Raw genomic sequence first — 21,867 nt, 5'->3', positions numbered from 1 at the left:
TCAGTTAGCCTGGGAATGTTTGACTCTGATAATGATATTATGTTTTGAATTTAATACTTGAAAGTTATGTTTGACTTATGATACGTTGTTTATAAATCTAGTTTTAGTAATGTTTTAAAAGGAATTTTTAGGCGTGATTTTTGGGTTGTTACATTTATGGATCCAGAAGTCTCGGCAGCTGGTGGTAGAGTTGACGCGTGCTTAATTCATATTCTGCCTACCAGGTGCTTGATGTAATGCTTGTGTCTTATTCTTTGATTTTCTTCAGTCAGGTGCATGTCTCCAATTAGAGTACAAGAGTGTAATGGATCTAGCAGAAAAACCTGTTACACATAGTGAATCCCAATCGGATGTACTATTCCAAATTGTTATGTGATTTGTGATGGTTCTTGAAGACACACTTGTAGAAGGTATATTCAAATTGAAAATATGTGTAAGTTTGCTATGAACACCGAGCTCTTAAATATAAGACAAGACGAAGAGAAATCCAACATATATATTTATAATTTGTGGAAACGACATATATGGCCCTTTCTTTGTTCCTAATCATATGACATGACTAAGGACCCATTACCTAATTATAAGTACATTCCAAGCATATATTGAAACTACAGACTCTACTCCGACATTCTAGGATCAAACAACCATTAATATCTTGATTACAGTTAGAACACACATATTTGGGTGTCTTCTTTCTCCGTACAAATGTTAACGGATGTTTATGATAGGGAACATCCAAAGTGCCCTCATGGAAAATGTTTGCATAAAGATCGATTCGACTAATGCAATGAAGGTGAAAAGAATTTTTGCATTTGTGACAATAATAGAGGGGGAACTTGGGGTGCATTTCCTTCTCACAAATATCACAAAAGAAATCTTCAGGATGATCCATGACGGGTGGATACGTCAATGGAATTTCATGTCCTTTGCAATACCTATGACCAAGGGAATGTGGCACCCTCATTGCACAATACATGTCTAATATGAAGTTGCAAGCATTACAAGCATAACCGATATAATCAGACCACATGTTGCAAGCATTACAAACAGGTACAGGATCGATAACTTGGATAAGTGGATGTTTGTGGGATTTATGTTTGATGGTGTTGGGTAGAAATGCACAGCTAACATCAAGTTTGAACTCACAAATTTTACATTTGTACAAAAACGTGTTGCAAAAGCTCCCACAACCATTGCATTGATTGTACTTACCATGTCCCCTTGTGTTTATCAAGGAAAGCAAACGATTTATGTTTATCAAGGCAAGCGAATGATCCGGGTGAAGTGGATGTTGTAATTTGAGTGGTAACTCGGCACAATATTTGTGGAGAGAGAATGAATTACATCCATCTTTGCAAGTATAGTATGGAAGGGAGAGGGGTCGTACACACCCAAAACATACCTCAATTGGATCACTACTGCAACACATGTTGTTAGGTTGGGATTCAACATTAAGGGTTAATGGATGTTGATGACACCAATGGTTGATCTTAGTTTTATCATCATCATCATTATATTGAGCTGTCTTTTCAAAATGTACCAGTTTCAATGGATCTGTAAATGCCTCTAACATGGGAAAATGCAGCAAATTATCTACTTCTTCATCATCAATAGAAGCACTTGCGCTATCCCTGAAACCAGTCCATAATCAAGAATAAGTCTTCACAAACACAAAGAAGTAAACAACTTTTACCTTAGAGTAGAAGGCTGGTCTACTGCATTTAAGGCGCACTTGATATGGACAAAATATCTACAATTTGCACATTGATACAACCACAAATTCCTCCGGATGTATTTGTTGCAAATTTCACAGTAATACAAGAAATTAAAGAATTTTTCAGGAAGTGAATAGACGAGAACAAGTGGGTGATTGGGGTGATGGGGTAGTTGGATGGTAGGGGCTAAGGAAGCACAAGACTTATGTATCCAGAAGTCACAAGTGTCACACTCATAGAATAAGCCTTCATCTTTAGCATTGCAAGCATCACACAGGAATGAAGCAGGTTTTAACTGGAGGGTTAAAGCGTGTTTTGGATGGCCTTCATGTTCAACCTTCATCTTTGCCTCCTTCTTGATAGCATTTGCTTCAACCCTGCGAGCAATCTCAACAACACAACAATCAATGCAAGCTATAAACTTAAATAAAGTGTTATGCTTCTCAACAGATGTATATGCAAATCCACCAAGTTTCTTTTGAATCCCACACATGTTACAAAACCAAGATCTTGGTTTTATATGTTTCAAATCAGTAAGTGTTAGAGGGTGATGATATAAGGAAGGGTCGTTGATAGTAGGGGGAAGTTGTGCGCATGATTTATGGAGAAAGTAGCGACATTGGAGGCAAGCATATGCAAAACCACTTGATATGGGTTTTTCACATGCATAGCAACAAATGACTTGTGGTTTTTTATTACCACCATCGAAACTAGAACCAGCAATGGTCTTAGAGTTTATGAGCTTTAATGGATGGTTTTTATGACTAAAGTGATTAATCTCTTCCATCTGTGTGAGTGTGTGTGTGTGTGTGGAAAATGATGTATTTAATCATTGAATTTATAGACAATAAGGTAAGGCAAAATACCATTTTAAAACTAAAGAAATCCAACTTAGCATTTTTAGATTGCTTTGCTACCAAGTATAGTTTTTAAAATGGTATCTACAACATTCTTTTCTCATATATCAAGTTAAAGGTACCATACATCTCTTTTTCCAATTGAAAATTTCTTTCTATGTCACATAAAAGAATTGGATTTCTTCCTTTTATTTTAATTCTTTGTTTACTTTTTGAGCTTGATTGAAAGAATAAAAACTAGAATTCGTTTAACAAGTCTCGCCAATACATATTATTTGTATGTATTAATAATGTTTAACAAGAACTTGAATTGATTTGTATAGAAAGAAAAAAAAATCACCTAGATAATTTGATTTTAGTGATGTTTGTACTTCAAATTTAAATATGGTATTTTGTAATTTTATTAGAAATTATATTTGGTAACTTTGGTTTTAATGATTTATATTGAGCAAGTGAATAATTACAGTATTAGATAAAGCTCGAAATTCCGTCTTGATAAATGAAACATCTTCAATTTCAACAAACAAATTAACATATATAAAGGGTATTGATATTTCCACTTGTATATATGATTCTTCCACTTAAAATAAAATGTTTTGACATTTTTACCCTTTAAAAAGTTTACAAAAAAAAATGAAGAGTTATAAATAGATAACATGTGCCGCTTCTTATCTATTAAAACGTTCAACCAAATGATTCAATTTTTTCTTCCTCCCCCTCCCCCCCCCCCCCCCTTTTTTTTTATTGCTAATAAAAATCAATTTGTGTTTTTATTATTCATCACACAATCCCATTATTGGAATTATTGGAATGCATTCAAGTTAACGTCATTTTAAAATATAAAACTGTGTTAACCATAAAACCATTTAACAATATGCTACGACTTCATTCATGTATAAAATTTATCCTTGAAATCAAATTATTCAAATGCACTCCCTTTTGATAAGTCGAAGTCAATCAACAAGGGCTTTCACGAAACTGTCAATTTGTACATCAAAAACCTTGAACCAGGTCTCTAGTTGAGAATATTATTCTTCCAAATATTGGTTTTCAAATTCCATTTATTCTCATCATTAATCTTCGACCTTCTAGAAACAAATGAATGGGCATGCACATATTAATTTTAGATTCAAACGTCGACTAACTCTCAATCATCCAAAACCTAAAACAAAAATTGGTTATATTAGATTTGTTTATTTTTCATATCGTGAAAAACTTATGAACCGGTAGAAACAAATGTAATATAATTCAAATGAAATCAGGAATATAATCAACAAATGTTAAATACTTTGTTTTTTATGGCTCCTACTTCTCAATACCGACAACCGGTGAAGGGCAATGAAACAGCAACGACTAGAAAACGGAGAAGAAATAATGGCGATATGCGAAGAAAAAGGAAAATTCTTGAACGACGATGGGCTAATAGGAAGAGGAATGGTTCGATGTTTGGAAAGAAGGATCGTATTGACTTGATTATTGGGCTTCTTATCTATTTCTATATTTTTGTAAATTTCAAATAAGGGTAAAAATGTAAAAACAATTTGATTTTAAGTGGAAGTATAAAATATGCAAGTGGAAATATCACCACCCATATATAAAGGACTACATGCGACTTTAATAATGGATTTCTCAGAGTTATATAGGTTTCTTCTATGGAGAAAAACCGTGATAAATAGATTAATATAATAAATTTTTTTGTAAAAATACATTACTTTTCCTGAATGAAAACAAAGTGTAGTAAAAAATGAGAAGAGATTGTCGTGTAACTGTGCAAATATCATTGACCGAATGTTGAAAACTACTAGAAAAAACTATTTTAAATACAGTTGAAATTGAATATATAATACGAACTTTCAGCCATATAATAAGAACCATACTCTATATCACCTCTCAGTGCTTTAGTGTTTCTAAACTCCAACTTTACGCCTATGATAGGAATATTTGAATGCATTTTAAACAATTAATATACACTACAAGTTTGGTGTAAATATGATAATTTTTTTCATAAATTTTATTCGACAACTTCGATATTAGCGGTTGTAGTATCTAGCTTACACTTCAAAATTTTAAATTGAGCGACGAAAAATTACATTATTAGATAAACTCAAAATTTTAACTTGGTAAATAGTAAATGTAAGAGCACCCACACCGTCTTTCAACAATCTCTTAGGTGCATGTCATTAAAACTACATATGCATCTTTCAACTGCTACAAGACTGGTTGGAATGCCACTTGTCTTTTATAATGTTTTATGTTTGTTTTTCTCTACAACGATTTTATATATATATATATATATATATATATATATATATATATATATATATATATATATATATATATATATATATATATATATATATATATATATATATATATATATATATATTATAATAAATTTTAGATATATTTTAAAATTTATAAATTAGTTGTTGATGTCAATCAGGTCCATTTTGAAAGAGAATTTTTATTGAATTGATAGGAATGGTAATTATAAAGCTACATAGTTGAAAGATTAGTGACATTGTACTAACACAAATGGTTTAACACCCATGAATATTTTACACAATAGAACTATAAGAGATTTGATCTTACTTTATTGATGGACTCTTTAGCTTTTATATGTTTCTTCTATTAATAAACTAGATTATAATATATTACTACGGTTGAAATATTAAAATAATAAAAATGTCAAATAAAAGTTAATTATTAATCAAAAATATTGAAAACAATTATTTGTATAACACTTTGGAATGGTTTGTTATTAAATATATCATATTTATCTAAAATATAATTTATAAATTGATTATAAATAATAAAAAATGTTCTAAAAAATGGTAATGGCAAAATGGTAATAGCAATGTACATTGATATCACCCTTATAACTTCAAACCAGATTCTTTTGTATTTTGGCCATTTAAAATCAAAATTTCTGGTTTTAAAATCATTTTATTAAAACAAATCCAAAGTTTCAGAAATTTCATGAATATTTTGATTTTATTTTTCATGTATTTCTATTTTATGACGAAAATACCCTTAGCCTTCAAAAACTCCAAAACCATCCCAAGGCTATATATATATATATATATATATATATATATATATATATATATATATATATATATATATATATATATATATATATATATATATATATATATATATATATATATATATATATGACATAACATTAAAGAGAGCGGATTGGCCATCACATGTACCCAAAATAATTTGGAAATTCTTGAACTCTCTTTTAAAACTTCTACTAAGATTGCCACTTCTGTAAATAAATAAATCAAAACTCGTCAAATAGGCATTTATCTGATCATATATCGACTCATATATCAGACTACTGAATATAGCATATCACATACTTCCAAAAAGATGGGAGATAAAAACAAAAATAAATTGGTTCGCCATGAGAATATAAAGTCCAAAACGTTTCGACTTAGGGAAATGTCATATTTTGGGCTACAACATTGAAAGATTCGTGACTTTATATATATATATATATATATATATATATATATATATATATATAGAGAGAGAGAGAGAGAGAGAGAGAGAGAGAAAGAGAGAGAGAGAGTTAGGTTCATATATAAAGTCTAAATATTGTGTGAACGTGTGACTAATTATTGACCAATCAACATATAAGGGTAATTTTGGAATTTGATATACATTTATTTTTAATAACTAAAAATATAATACGCTATTTATAGAACTTCTCTTAAATCAAGGATCAGTTATAATTTCTAATATACAGCCTAAAATTTACGCTTCTTTCATCTCCATAACCCTACATCAACTGGTGGAGGCAATCTAATAAACCTGAAAAATAGAACCTTCATTCATCACTTCACGAGTCAGGTCGGTCAAAGGCTTGTAAATGTTTATTACTCTCTGTCGCCTCAAAGCTCGACTCAACCTCCTTGCATCTCATCGGGTCACCACTGTCCATCTCCATTACTGGACTGCTCAAACGGCGGTCACACTATTTGACGACCAATCAACTAGTCCGCTTCTTTGCCATTTTCAACTCTTCCTTTCCCGATATGTATCTCCTTATTTCAATCTTTTCCTCATTGTGGTTATATGTCTCTAACTAACATACTGAGAAAAGTTTATACAAGTTAATATTAAAAACTTTTGAACCACGAAAGGTTTGTTTACATTACCTGTTATGTCAAAATATGTTTATCAGGAGTTTAGAAATCAACAAATACATCAAGGATGTAATAATTCTATTCCATATTTGAACCAAGAAAGGTTTGTTTACATTACCTGTTATTTCAAATCATTTTTTTTTGCCAAAATGTGGATTAACAATGATATTCTCAAAAAATGTTTGACATTTGAAATTCAAAAGTTAAATTTGAAATATTTTTTGTTTATCTGTACTACTAAAAATTGTTGCCAAATGTTTTATTGATAATATAATTCTAAGAATGTTATATGAGAGTAAAGAAGTTTTGTTTTAGAAACTTACATTTTATGCTAACACATTCTGTAAGAATCTGATAGTTATTTATTCATATATACTATTTCTGTAAATTTTGTTTAGAATAACTATTTATGCCATTCTTACAAAATCTAATAGTGGGAAATTGTTATCGTATCTTAAAAAATTCAGAAATTTTATTTACAAGAACTATTATCTCACTCTTAAATAATTCGGACTTTTGTTTCTCAAGAACTTTAGTTGTTTATAACAATTTAGGAATGTTTTTTACAATTATTGATTCATGGATTTTTGTTGTGGTTAATTGTTATCTCATTCTTAGAGAATTTGATTGTAGATATAAGAGTTCAACAAAGATATATTGAAACTGATTCTTGAAGATGGAAGTTTGAAGAACGAAATGCAGAATGGAAACTAATTATTGATAGGAGTTGCAAATAGAACATGTGTACAATAAGAATGTTTCATGTATTGTAATTTTTTTTCATTCTTTATTTTTATGTATTACTTTTAGAGAATGTTTTTTTTTCTTCAAAAATGTAAGTTACACATTTGGATCGTGTCAATGTAATTTATGAACTTGTAATTCATATTTTATGCAATATATTCTTAAAGAATTAACTATAACACTTATAGAATTAATCAAGATTCTTTAAGAATATCTTATGAGAATGTCAATATCAACTATTCTCATCATCAATAAGTTTTAACTAGGTTAATTGATTCCTAACGATTCTTATGAAATAGAACAAACTATATTTTTGAAAATAATTCTTAACCATGAATATTGAATATTCGTCAAGAATATAATAAACTATATTCTTGTATTCTTAAAAAATTCAATACTTAAATAATTTCCAATATGCAAAATTTAATATACCACATTGTTAGGTAACACGTAAAAAAATAATCAACTTTTTTTAAAATAAATCTCCAGATTTTACCAAGAATATTGTAATTAAATTAAAGTGTAAAAAAAAAAAGAATTTTATTCTTTTAAAATCTAATTTAAATTGCATCCATTAATATGCTCACTTTCCATAAATTATTGTTAACCAATTTGATTAATTTACCCTTATAATTAATTATGTGTAATTATATAGTACATGCTAACCCATGGTGATACCATGTGCCCTTAGGATCACAACCCTTCATGTTTTTTAATCTAATGATCAAAATTTAGTCATACACTCACACAATACTTATGATTCATATTTAATCCTAACCATATATATATATATATATATATATATATATATATATATATATATATATATATATATATATATATATATATATATATATAGTTAGGATCATATATAATCATCAAATATTGTATGAATGTGTGACTAGTTCTAGACCAATCATTATATAAGGAAATAATAATAACTTTAACAATAAATAATTATGGTGAATAAATGAATCAATTAATAAGCCATTAAAATGAAACGTTAAAAAAAATAGATAATAAACAAATATATAGTGTATAAGGGAAATAGTCAAAAATATACAAATTCTTATGAAAACATATAACCATTTTGAACCATAAGACAAACTTACAAATTTGTAACAAACCAATAATATATATTTAAAATCATATATAGATGTATTTGTGTTTACTGAGTAAAAAAACAAAGCAATAATATGTAGCTTTCAACTTACCGAATTAACTTTATGTCCTTATTTATACTAATTTTTTAGAATGTTCAATCCCAAATATCTTCATACCTAAAAAAAAAATAGAACATGTTGAGTTCAAGTATGCTCAATCTTTTGTGAAGTGTATCATCGTAAATGTAGTTTTTTTTTTGTTGTTTTTTTAATATAAACTTTTTTTCTAATAAAAAATATATAATCTTGGTACCAAATGTTGTAACTTTTCTCTTTCTTGTTTATACGAGGAAAATAAAACTTTTAATTGAATGATTTATTGGTTAACGTGAAAAGGTAAAGATATAGACATATAAAAACCATAAAAAAAAACAAATAAAAATTCTTCAAGAACCATTAAAGATTCTTAAAGAATAGTAGTATATAGTATAAATTTTGTACGTACTCTTTAAGAATGATTATAGATTCTTAAAGAATATTAGTTAAAATTATAAATTATGCATATTCGTTAAGAATAGTTACATATTCATAAAGAATATAGTAAATAAGTTGGTGTATATTTCTTCTTTTATGTCGTAATATTCTTAAAGAATTTTAATTGTAAAAAAATATTTGAAAGAAATCATATTCTATAAGAATGAAAGATTGAAAATATATGTTCATATATGTTTCATTACGTCGAATGCTAAAAACATATATTTGAATGTATTAAATAAAATATAACATTTGATCTGATTTTTATTAATTAATTTGATGTAATTAGTTGCCTAATATATAAGTAAATTTCATTTCTCTCTCTTCATAAAATTTAATATTTACCTTTATAATTAATTAAGTGTAATTATAGAGTAATTGCTAGTCCATGTTAGTAACATGTATCCTAATATCATATCCTTTTATTTTTTTAATCTAAAGGCTAGAACTTAGTCACACATTCACACAATACATGCGATTTATATTTAATCCTAACCCTATATATATATATATATATATATATATATATATATATATATATATATATATATATATATATATGGGAAAAGAGAATATACATTACAACCCCACCTAAGCTTAGGTACTAAACCTCTTGAAAATACATTGTTTTACTATATACAAATTACGGTTAATGGACTCACGATTAATACTTCAAGATGTAAATTCAAGATCGACACAATAGGGTTCAGGGTTTCGGTTTTAGGGTTTAGGGTTTAGGTTTTAGGGTTTAGGGTTTCGGTTTAGTGTTTAAGGTTTAGGGTTTAGGTTTAGGGTTTAGGTTTATAGTTTAGGGTTTAGGGTTTAGGGTTTAGGGTTTAGGGTTTAGTAATGTTCACTTGGGTGAAGTAATAAACGATAATGGAGGAAAGAAAACAGATATGGTAAACGATAATGAAAGAAAGAAATGATATGGAGAATGATATCTTTACCAAGTGAAACCAAACTAGGTATATTTAGCAAGTTAAAACGACATATTTTAGAGGTTTAGTACCTAAGCTTAGGTGGGGCTGCAATATATTTTCTCTATCCCCTATATATATATATATATATATATATATATATATATATATATATATATATATATATATATATATATATATATATATATATATGTTGATTGGTCAATAATTAGTCACACGTTCACACAATACTAAGACTTTATACATGAACCTAACTCTCTCTCTCTCTCTCTCTCTATATATATATATATATATATATATATATATATATATATATATATATATATATATATATAAGATTTAGGTTATAAGTATGTGTATAATGGAAAACCACCATCACATTCAACTCCTAAGAATTCTAGTTTTAGCATCGTACTTACCTACCATTACATAAACACACATGTGTGTTCTAGGAAAGAGGATGGGGTGGTCTTCAGGGGACAATATCCACACTCAGCAACACTATAAGATATAATTTCTTAAAATATGACGCGTTGTAAACCGGATAATCAAAGATGACACATAAGTATACTCTTTTGTTCATGGTTGCAGAAAACGTTAAATGTTAGTTAGTCGTTAGACTAGACTGGGGTCTAGAGATTAATCGGCTAGGCGGGGATTAATTGGGGGATTAATCGAGGACCATTAATTATTAAGAAATCTGTTCAAAAATTTATAAATATAACTTTAATTGTAAGAATATAAATAAATAAGTATAAAAGTTTAATAATAAGTTTAACAAACACAACAATTTATTATCTAATTAATAAGAAAAGTTATTCAACTTTTAATATATCTTAAGAAAAAAAATAAATTTTGGTATTTGTATATTTGAAAACACAGGAAATTTGAAATTTTTTGAGATAAACTTTAAAATTTATTTGTTTTAAATTTTTTTATATATTAGTTGAACATTGAAATACTATGAACTTTTGAAATTTTGAAAATTTAGGTTTAATATTTAAAAATTTGAAAACTTGAAAATTTGGCCAATTAGGTCGCCTAGGACCGATTAGAAACGTCTAGCTCCGACTTTGACCCCCTTTGACCAAAACCGATTAGCCTTAATGCTATTCAGTTGAAGACCGCCTAGTGGTTAATCCCTGATTAATCGGCTGCCTAGACCGAGTTTTACAACATTGCTTTTATTAGAAGTAGAAGATCATAGTTTTACTTATTTCTATTACACCATTACACCATTGAACTTTAAATCATTTTATGATTAAAGCATTGTATTTTAAAAAATTACTTAGTTATAACATTGTACTTCCATTTAGTGTTTTTTATCAGGCATTGCACTTCAAAAATATATTAACAGTGAAAATTTATGAGCATTTGGATGACATTGCAATAATTGGGTAGAAATTTCAAAGTATAATGATGTAAAAGCAAGAAATGAATGTAGGATGCTATGATAAACAAAAAGTAAAACCATATTGCCATTACTTGTATTTGTCAATAATTCAAAATAAAATATTTTTTTATCGATCAATCTAACCTGGCCCATATTAAAAAGTTACTCCTACCTAGGGGTGTAATCGATCTGAGCCGAGTCGAGCATTGTCAAGTTTGAAACTCAACTCGACTAAAAAACCCAAGCTCGAAACTCCGCTCGAACTCGACTCGAGCCTTAACTCCAAGCTCAATCTCGATCTCGATAAAGTAACCGAGTCTTTTGAGATCGTCTCAGCTCGACTCGATTAGCTACTAATAAAATAAAATCACATTAAATTACAATAGAAATACAATGAAGCTGGTGAGCTCGACTCGAATCCACTCTATAATATGTAAATATGAAGAAAATAAAGGATAAAAGTGTAAATATAACGCTACTCGATTAAGCTCGCGAGTTTCACAAGCGGAGTATTTCTATACTTGAGCTCAGATCGATAATTGTAACATCCCGATGTTGAGGTATTTTCAGTTTTAACCTTATGTATGAATAAATATTGCATTTTAGTCCCTAAGTATGAATAAATATTGCATTTCAGACCCTATGGGGTGTCTTGAGTCATAAAAATGTGGTATTGATGGTTAGTTTTACTCCATGCATGCTATAGAAGGTCTTAAGGCATTAAGATGTTGGGATTTTGTATATTAAGCACTTAATGGACATGCAAAGTCATAAAGTTGGAAACTTTATGACTCTTGATGGTATTTTAGCCTTGGATCTATAATTGGACATGCTTAGTCAAATAAAAAAGCGCTTAATAAGTTAAAAGGGGGACTGATGCCTATGTTGGGCGTACCGAAGGGTACGCTGCGTGTAGGCAGATCTGGCCCCGATGCCTCAAACAGCCAGTATGCCTCGCGTACCTCCACAATACGCGTTGCATACGAAGCCTGAGTTGACTCAGCTGAGTGGACTCGGCTGTGTTGATTACAAATACAGCACACATAATTGGGTGTTTTCTTTCTCCGAACAAATTTTAATGGATGTTTTTGATAAGGAACATTCAAGGTGCACATGTGGAAAATGTTTGCAAAATGCTTAAATCAATTAATGCAATGAAGGTGAATTTTTTTTTTTTTTTACACTTGTGACAATAATAGAGGGGGAACTTGGGGTGCATTTCCATCTACAAATATCACAATAGAAATCTTCAGGATGATCCATGAATGGGGGATATGTCAAAGGAATTTTATATCCTTTGCAAGACCTATAAGAAAAAGAATTTGTCGATCTCATTCCACAATACATGCCTAATATGAAGTTAAAAGCTCTACCAGTATAACTTATATTATCAAACCACTTGTCGCAAGCGTTACAAAGAGGGTGAGGATCGATAACTTGGAGAAGAGGATGCTTGTGGGATTTGTGTTTGATGGCTCTAAGTAGAAATGCATAGTTGAAATCGAGGTAGAACTTGCAAGTTTCACATCTCTATAAAAATGTGTTGCCATAGCTATTGCATCTGGTACATTCATCGTAATTCTCATGTATCCTCCTGATGTTTATCAAGTCAAGCGAATGATCTGGGTGAAATGGATGTTGTAATTTGAGTGGTAACTCGACTCAATATTTGTGGAGAGAGAATGGACATCCATCATTGCAACTATAGTATGGAAGGGAGATGGATCATACACACCCGAAACATAACTCTATTTGATCACTACAACCAGACATGCTGTTAGCTTGAGGTTGAACATGAAATATTAATGGATGTTCATGACTCCAATGTTGATGCTCAATCAAAGTTTTTTCATCATCATTATCTTGAGTCATTTTTTCATGATGTTGTAGTTTCAATGGATCTGTAAATTAATCTGACATGGTGTGACAACCCGAAACTTTTTCCGTTTCTGTATGCGATCCCGTTAATGAAATTTCGGATTTTGTTAACTTTTCCGTCAAACTTTTTGGTCTATTAAAATAATCTAGTTATATTTAATTAAATTATTACGAAAACCCATTCCTTCGATTCAAGCAAGTCTCGGTAACATTCCTCAACCAAATTCAAGTGTTTTCCGACACTTTATCTAACGAAATCGCTAATATAGATGCATATGCGTATTTAATTGCTAATAGGATTTCGTTAAGTGTCGCGTGCAACAACTCGGGAACCTTCTTTTCAGTCATCAACCCCACGAAACAACTGTGAGTTCATACCCCTACATTTTTCCGCATTTTTATTGTTTTCAGGGGGGGGGGGGGGGGGGGAATACAAGTTAAACATAAGTGTTTTCTTCAAACTAAACGTAAACGTTTTCAGAAGTACACATAAAACTGATGCAAAGTTTCATACTCTATTTTTTCCCTTTTGTACCATGTCGATCATAATGGACGTTTTCACGAAAGATGCATAGTTTTACGGATTCGATATTCGCTTCATTATTCATACAAACTATAATCGGTATAGTTTTGGATTTCTTTAAGAACTTATCAAGAATGGAAAATTTCGCTGCTAAACATATGCACTGGGACAGAAACCGTTTACAGATTATATCATTGTTTTATCATGATTTTCATAACTGTAATTTATCATTATTATACGCGACATACACTCGGATTTCCATTACGGTAGAACGCTACCGCTTTACTTGTAAACTAGATTGTACGATACTGTGAGGTGCTACTTCATTATTGTACCCTTAGGTGTATATGGATAAATCCTACCACTGTATAACCAGAGTCTCCTGGAGGGAGAGCATGAGGTTTGTGAATAGATCTATTCGGGACTGACAATCCCACATCTGGACTGTTAGCTACAGTTTGGCGGGCACGCCTAAAATGTACAAATGTCATTTAACGTCAACGCCTGAAGAACATTGGAAAGGTCACTAGTCATATCAAGCATGGTTATACGACTCACATTATATATAAATCACAGATAGTTTACCAACCTGGTGTTCTTCAATAGTTTTATTTACACCAAATAGAACTAAACACATTATACATACTGACCGGGCCAGGGTTTTCAAATACCAAATCATTTATGCTATGGTTTTACATTTAAATACATATGCTTCATGATTAGCTTTAGCTAGTCGCATGAAGTAGTGTTTTGCATAACTCTACGATTTTTCGGAAACGAACATTCATGATTGTATACAAATCGATAACACTATGTTTTTATTAAAGAAAATATCGGATTTTCTTGAAACTACATAATCATTTCGGCTTGCTCATCAACAAGTTTTCACTTCAAATTACTGCTTATGAACTCACCAGCTTTATGCTAATATATTTTTCAAACTGCTTGTATTCTCTGGAAATCAGTAGACAGGTACTTGCTGGATTTTTCGAGGAACCGAAGCATTTAGAGTTTTTAAGTTTTATTTTGCAAAACAATCGGTTGTAATTCAAAACTGAAGTTTCAAACATATGTAAACATTTTTATTCAAATATTCACTGTAATGGTTGTGTTGCTATGATTGCTGCTATTCATTGGTTGTGATGCTATACATGACGTCCTTCGCCCCGGAATGTTTCCACCAACGGTTTCGGGGTGTGACACATGGGAAAACGTAGCAAACCATTTCCATCCTCATCAACAGTATAAGTACTTGGACCATCTCTAAAATCACATATTCTTGTTTAGAACAATTAAGCATTCACAAACACAAAGAAAAAGAAAGCAAGTTTTACCATTGAATAGAAGGTTATTCTGAGTTTAAGGCACACTTGATATGGGAAAAATATCTACAGTTGGCACAATGATACAGCCAGTCATTCTGCCGGATGTATATGCTACAAAATTAACAATAATATGCAAATTTAAAGAATTTTTCAGGAAACAAATAGACCAGATCAAGTGGGTGATTATGGTGACTAGGTAGATGGATGGTAGAGCATAAAGAAGCACAAGTCTTATGGATCCAGAAATCACAACTATCATACTCATTGAATAAGCCTTCATCCTTATAAGTATTGCAAGCATCACAACAGAATGCATCATGTCTTAATTTGAGGCTTAAAGTGTGTTGCGGGTAGCCTTCATGTTCAATCATGATCCTTTTTGCCTCCTTGATAGCATCAGCTTCTGCCTTGCGAGCAATCTCAACAAGACAACAATCGATTCAAGCATTAAATATAATGTTGTACTCATGTTTGGTATAGAAATAACAAAACCCTCTTCTTTTATTATTACGACAAACATAACACGACCAAGATTTGGATTTTTCATATCCGAAATCGAATGTTGTTAGAGGATGCTCATATATGGATGGAAGTAAGATTGAGAATGGACGAAACTTTTGAGCAATTTTTATGCATAAAATGATGACATTGGATGCAACCATATACAAAGCCACTTGATATTGGGTTTTGACATGCATAGGAACCAATTACACCGGGTTTCTCTTTCTCTTCACCACCACCACATTGGCTATCGAAATTAGCACCTAGAATCGTCTTTATGTTGTTCGACTTTAACGGATGACTTTTATGATAAAATTGATTAATCTGTTCTATATCTTCTATCTCTTTTGTGATATCCATATTCTATAGAAAATGGCAGACATGTAAACCCTTAGCGCTAAAGAAAATATAAAATGAGGGCCAAAGAGGCCAAAGTCACATGGTTCGCTAAACTGGGCACGAACACGAACCGGAACGAATCGAACTGGATTGTGGTACAATAGAGTACCAATCGTCGGTGGTTCGCAATCTGGATCGCTATGGAAGGCGTACCTAATTTTGTGCGATGGTTCGATGTACCATTTATTCCTAGTTCGCGAATTAAATAGTGTTGGAAACTCGACATCGAACCTAAGATTCCTTGTTCGATTTCCATTAATTACTAACTTTTAATTTTCGCTTTTCACAAAAACATTAATAGTTTTGACTTTAATTTTCACATTAACGTTAATACTTCACTTCATACGAACAATCATTAGACTTAATTTCTTATGTGGAACTTCTATTTTACTCATATATATATATAATGATTTCATCATCCTCATCGGAGCATCCTAAATTTTGCTTTATGTTTCTTAATTTTTTTTGAATGTTTCACTATAGTTTTGTCATATGGGTTGTGTATTAAAGTATTTTTACTGAATATTGAATATTTGATTATTAATACAATATAATTTTTTGGAATTAATATAATTTAGTTTTTCATATGGTACATTGTACCACTATAATTGGTACATCGTACCCGAACGAACCAAAATGAGCCTACCTTCTCGTATCGAATTTAAGGGACCTAGCGAACTACGAACCGCTAACCCGTTCTCATACCGAAGTGAACCCAGGTGACTATGGAAGTGGCATTAACATGTGCACATCTCAAGAAATATTCAACTTACTTTGATTTTAAGTAATTTTTTTTTAATGTTTTCCCTAACATTCTTTTCTCATATTCAAAGTTAACATGACGCATCCTGTACATGCATCTCTTTTTCCAAATGGAATTTTCTTTCTATATCACACGAAATGAATTTAGTTTCTTTCTTCCATTTTAATTCATTGAAATATTCTTATGTTTAATGGAATAGTAAAATATGATAAATCCTTTAAAACATCTTACCACCTATCATGTAGTGGCTTGGTTAGGGCAGTGTGACACCCCTATACCAAATGATGAACCTTCTTCGTGGGAGCTAGCCCATAAAAAACTAGAATACTCTTTTCAAACAATTATAATATGATATGTGTTGGCATAAATATGGTATTTGGGTTTTTATAAGAAATTATATTTAATAACTTTGGCTTTAATTATTGATGAATTGATCTTGTTGTATAAGCTAGCTATGCTTACATGTTAAAGAGAATTGACAGTCACATCATATCCACAACGACTTATTTACTATGCCACATCAATTTATTACCTCATGTGAATATAACTTCCAAAATATTTATATTGAGCAAGTAGACAATATATAGATAAAACTCTAAATTTAATCACAAATGTAACATCTCATCTCGAATTTCAACACATGAAAAATATATTTGATTTTATTTGACTTCAATAATGGACTTCTTGGAAGTTTTATTTGTTTCCTCTATGGAGAAAAACTTGATAGATAAATTCACAAAAAAAATGTTATATAAAGACACATTGATTTTTGGGCAAAGTTTATAAAAATATTATGTTTTCATTTTTTTTGAGAATATATTCTTTCTAAATGATTTCAATGTTGAGAACATTTTTTTTTATTTTGACAATATATTTTTTCTAATTTATTTCAATGTTTATAACTTAACATGTCACCGGTTTCCAATTGACATGGCATGTTTAAGTGGTACTTTTTTATGACGTGACATGATGACACATCACTATTTGGTGATATTACATTCAAGGTTTCAAAATTGAAACAATACATAAACTGAATTGATTTTTGTTATATTTAGCTAAAATGTAATGACTTTTGTTCTATAAAATATTGAATCATGTATGCTATATATTATAATATTGATGAACAAAACTTCTTACATTCAACTAAATAAGCATACCAATTTTAAGGAGAAATTAACCATGGTAATTCTCACCTGTTTAACATTTTTTATTTTGGACAAAAACAATATCTACTTCAACATGCTCCAAAATAAAGTTTATTGTTTCTGCCCATGTTGGTAATTTTCAACTCTTGCAGGTAATTAACCCCAAGCCACCCCTATTAAACTCAAACAATAGAGCACCCCATGACTGTGGTGTGCAAATGGGAGAACAATTTGTGCAAATGGCATATTTGCAAATTTTGTCTTCTGAATTAGCTTATTGAGATATTATGAATTCAAGAGTTTAATAAGAATGAAAGACCATGCTTCTTGTTCATCTTGTTTAATTTCTCCCTTTTGTTGACACTTTTGTATCATTGTTCCATATTATTGATAATCTATAAATAGAATAAAGTTTCATCACATTTACATGTTGCATTACTTATAAAGACTAGACTGGAAATGAAAGTGACACTAATTTGGTGTGATGTTTTTTTATTGCATAAGAGTAAAAAGGTCACGTCCGTGCGACCATTGGATCCAACTCTACAAAGAGACCACGCCAATTTTCGTCTACCCCTACCGATACCCTCATCTACCTGAAGATGAGATTGAAAAGCAATGTACTGACATGCTGAAAATAGTGATAATCCGACCTAGTCAATCCTTATTTTCATTCCCCGTCTTGCTGGTGAAAATAACTGATGGCTTGTGGCAGTTCTATGTTGATTAACAGGAATTAAATGTGAAAAAGTCAAGGATAAGTTTCTTACTCCAGTGGTCAAGGAAGTCCTTGATGAACTTCATGGAGCATCAATATTAACAAAACTCAATGATAATTGCGCCGTATGATTATTGAAATTGAAAAGTTACAAGTGTTCTAGATGAAAAGCATAAAAGCTAAGAATAAGAAAGAGGAGAATAAATACTAGCTAAGACACCAAACCCTAATGGGCTAAAGGCTAAAGGGGCCCATAAACATGTGGGCTAACAATATATAGGCTAACATCCCCCTTCAAACTCATAATGCCAAGAAAATAAGCATTGAGAGTTTGTCACACAAAACACGAAACTGAGATGCCGATAGAGCCTTCGTAAAAATATCTGCTAGCTACAAGGTTGATGAAACAAACGGAATGGATATGGTTACGAGATGTAAGTTATGACGTGTAAAGTGATAATCAATCTTAATGTGCTTCGTCCGCTCATGAAAAATAGAATTCTTACCAATCTGTATCCCACTTTTGTTGTCACAATGCATGGGAGTAGGTTAAGAAATGTGAACCCTTATATCTGCAAGAAGCCACCGACACCCAATAACGTCACATCTAGTCACAACCATAGCATGATACTCAGTCTCCGTGGAAGATATAGAGACAACATCCTGTTTATTGCTTTTCAATAGACCACTTCTCATTGGATGCTATGAAGTCTGCACTCTTCGTGAATCAGTCTATAATTACCCAAATCATATCGTGACCTCCCTTCGTTCTGGGTAGTTAAGTCACAAAATCCATGGTGATTTTTGATGTCGCACTTTAACTCTTGCACATGTCACACTTTCAGCCACATACTTTGCGATATCGAGCTTCATCTTTGCCTACTAGTAGCAAGGTTTCAGATCCCTATACATCTTGGTACTCCCTGGACGAATAGATTACATGGTTTTGTGAGATTCTTCCATGAGAAGATCTCTTATTCCTCCCATCTTAGGTACCTAAATCCTATCCTGGAATACCTTCAACCCTTGACTATTTATACCGAATACCAACGTCTTGCCTAAACGTTCATCCTTTTGGTCATTTTTCTCCAAAGCATCATTTTGCGACTTCTTGGTACTTTCTATAATTGTTGATAGAGTTTCAATCTTTAACACTCTTGGACTTTTCCTTTTTAGGTTTATCTTTCTACTCAAAGCATCAGCTACGACATTTGCCTTAATAGGGTGGTAAAGTATTTCACAGTCGTAATCCTTGAGTAACTCTAGCCAGCATCTTTGTCTCATGTTCAACTCCTTCTGGTTAAAAATATACTAGAGACTCTTATGATCAGTAAAAAGTTTACACTTTGTTCCATAAAGATAGTTCCTCCATATCTTTAGTGCGAAAACTACCGCTGCCAACTCCAAATCATGAGCGGGGTAGTTTAATTCGTGGACTTTTAGTTGTCGAGATACATATGCTATTACTTTATCTCTTTGGATAAGAACATAACCTAGCCAAACTCTAGATGCATCACTATAAATTGCGAAGTCTTCCACTCCATCAAGTAAGGAAATAATTAGTGCTTCACATAACTTCTTCTTTATCTTCACAAAAGCGTCTTCATGCTTCTAGCTCCATGTATAGGTAGCTCCTTTATGGGTCAAAGTTGTCAATGGGGAAGCTATTGAGGAAAGGCTTGGATAAACCTTCTATAATATCCAGCTAATCACAAAAAACCACGGATCTCAGTGGGACTTTTTGGTTGCTCCCACTTCATCACTGCTTTGATCTTTGTTGGATGAACCATTATGCCTTCTTGGCTAATCACATGACCCAAGAATTGCACCTCTAGGATCCAAAAATCACATTTAGAGAACTTTGCATACAACTTCTCCTTCTTCAGAACTTCTAATAATTCTCACAAGTGCTCCCCATGCTCCTGCTGGCTCTTTGAGTATATTGGAATGTCATCGATGAACACTATTACAGACCTATCGAGGAATGGTCTACAAACCCGATTCATTAGATCCATAAATGCTGCTGAAGCATTGGTCAATCCAAACGATATAACCAAAAACTCATAGTGTCCATATCTCGTCCTGAAGGTCATCTTTTTGATATCTTTCTCTCTCACCTTCAACTGATGATACCCTGACCTAAGATCGATCTTCAAAAACAGGTCATCAATCCTTGGCAATGGGTATTTATTATTTATCGTTGCTTTGTTCAACTCTCTGTAACCTATACACATCCTCATACTGCCATCCTTCTTCTTTACGAATAACATCGGAGCTCCCCAGGGTGATGAACTATGTCTAATGAAAACATTGTCCAATAATTCCTGAAGTTGCATCATAAGCTCCTTCATCTCCGTTGGTTCTAATTGATATGGTGGTTTAGCTTTTGGTGTGGTTCCTAGAAACAAGTCGATATGAAATTCTACTTGTCTATCAGGGGGTAGTCTAGGAAGATCATATGGGAATACTTCTGGATAGTCACACACCACTGGTATCCTTTGCATTTTATTTTTCCTCTTCTTTGCATCGATTAAGAATGCCAAATATGATGTACATCCCTTGGCACGACATTTTCTGGCTTTCATTGTGATGATGATTCTAGAATTCATTATGCATTTGTCTCCGTACACCATAAATGGTTCTCTTCTAGGAGGGTTTACGTGCACCATTTTTTTTCTACATAGTATCTCAGCATCGTTTAAACTAAGCCAATCCATTCCTAATACTATTTCGAAGCTATTTAACTCAATAAGCAATAATTCCTCGTGGAACTTATTTCCATTCCAATCAATGATTATGTTTTTCACGCGATGGCTAATAGGTAGAAACTTGCCACTAACAACCTTGACTATTAAAGCATTATCTAGTCTTTCTACAAGAAAATCTAGTCTTTCACCAAATTTATGTGAAATAAAGGAGTAGTTGGCTCCAGATTCAAACAAAATGTTGGCAGGTAATTCATTTAGTAGAAATGTACCTGAAGCAACATCTGCTTCTTCCTTTGCAACTTCCAGAGTCATCAGGAATGCTCTCGCCTTTGGCTTTAGCGGCACATTTGTCTTTGCAGGTTCATTTTTCTTTGGGTAGTTCATCTGGACTTGCCCTGGTTCCCCACACTTGTAGCACACGCTTTGAGCAAGTGGGCAGTTGTTAGAATAGTGACCAGTC

At 31.5% G+C, this 21,867-nt stretch overlaps 1 protein-coding gene across 1 annotated transcript; it reads right to left on the bottom strand.

Annotated features, from left to right (window-relative positions):
* Positions 1-478: 478 nt before the first annotated feature.
* On the bottom strand, positions 479-2,535 carry LOC144999833 (uncharacterized). The gene is made up of 2 exons (XM_078958992.1): positions 1,694-2,535; positions 479-1,631 (listed from the first exon to the last, which is right to left on the bottom strand). The coding sequence occupies exons 1-2, from the start codon at positions 2,500-2,502 to the stop codon at positions 575-577; spliced, it is 1,866 nt and encodes a 621-aa protein (XP_078815118.1). The 5' UTR covers positions 2,503-2,535; the 3' UTR covers positions 479-574.
* Positions 2,536-21,867: the final 19,332 nt, after the last annotated feature.

Source organism: Lactuca saligna, chromosome 6 (assembly GCF_052625555.1).
Source record: "Lactuca saligna cultivar CGN05327 chromosome 6, ASM5262555v1, whole genome shotgun sequence".
NCBI classification, from domain to species: Eukaryota; Viridiplantae; Streptophyta; class Magnoliopsida; order Asterales; family Asteraceae; genus Lactuca; species Lactuca saligna.
This window is presented reverse-complemented; position numbering and strand designations above follow the sequence as displayed.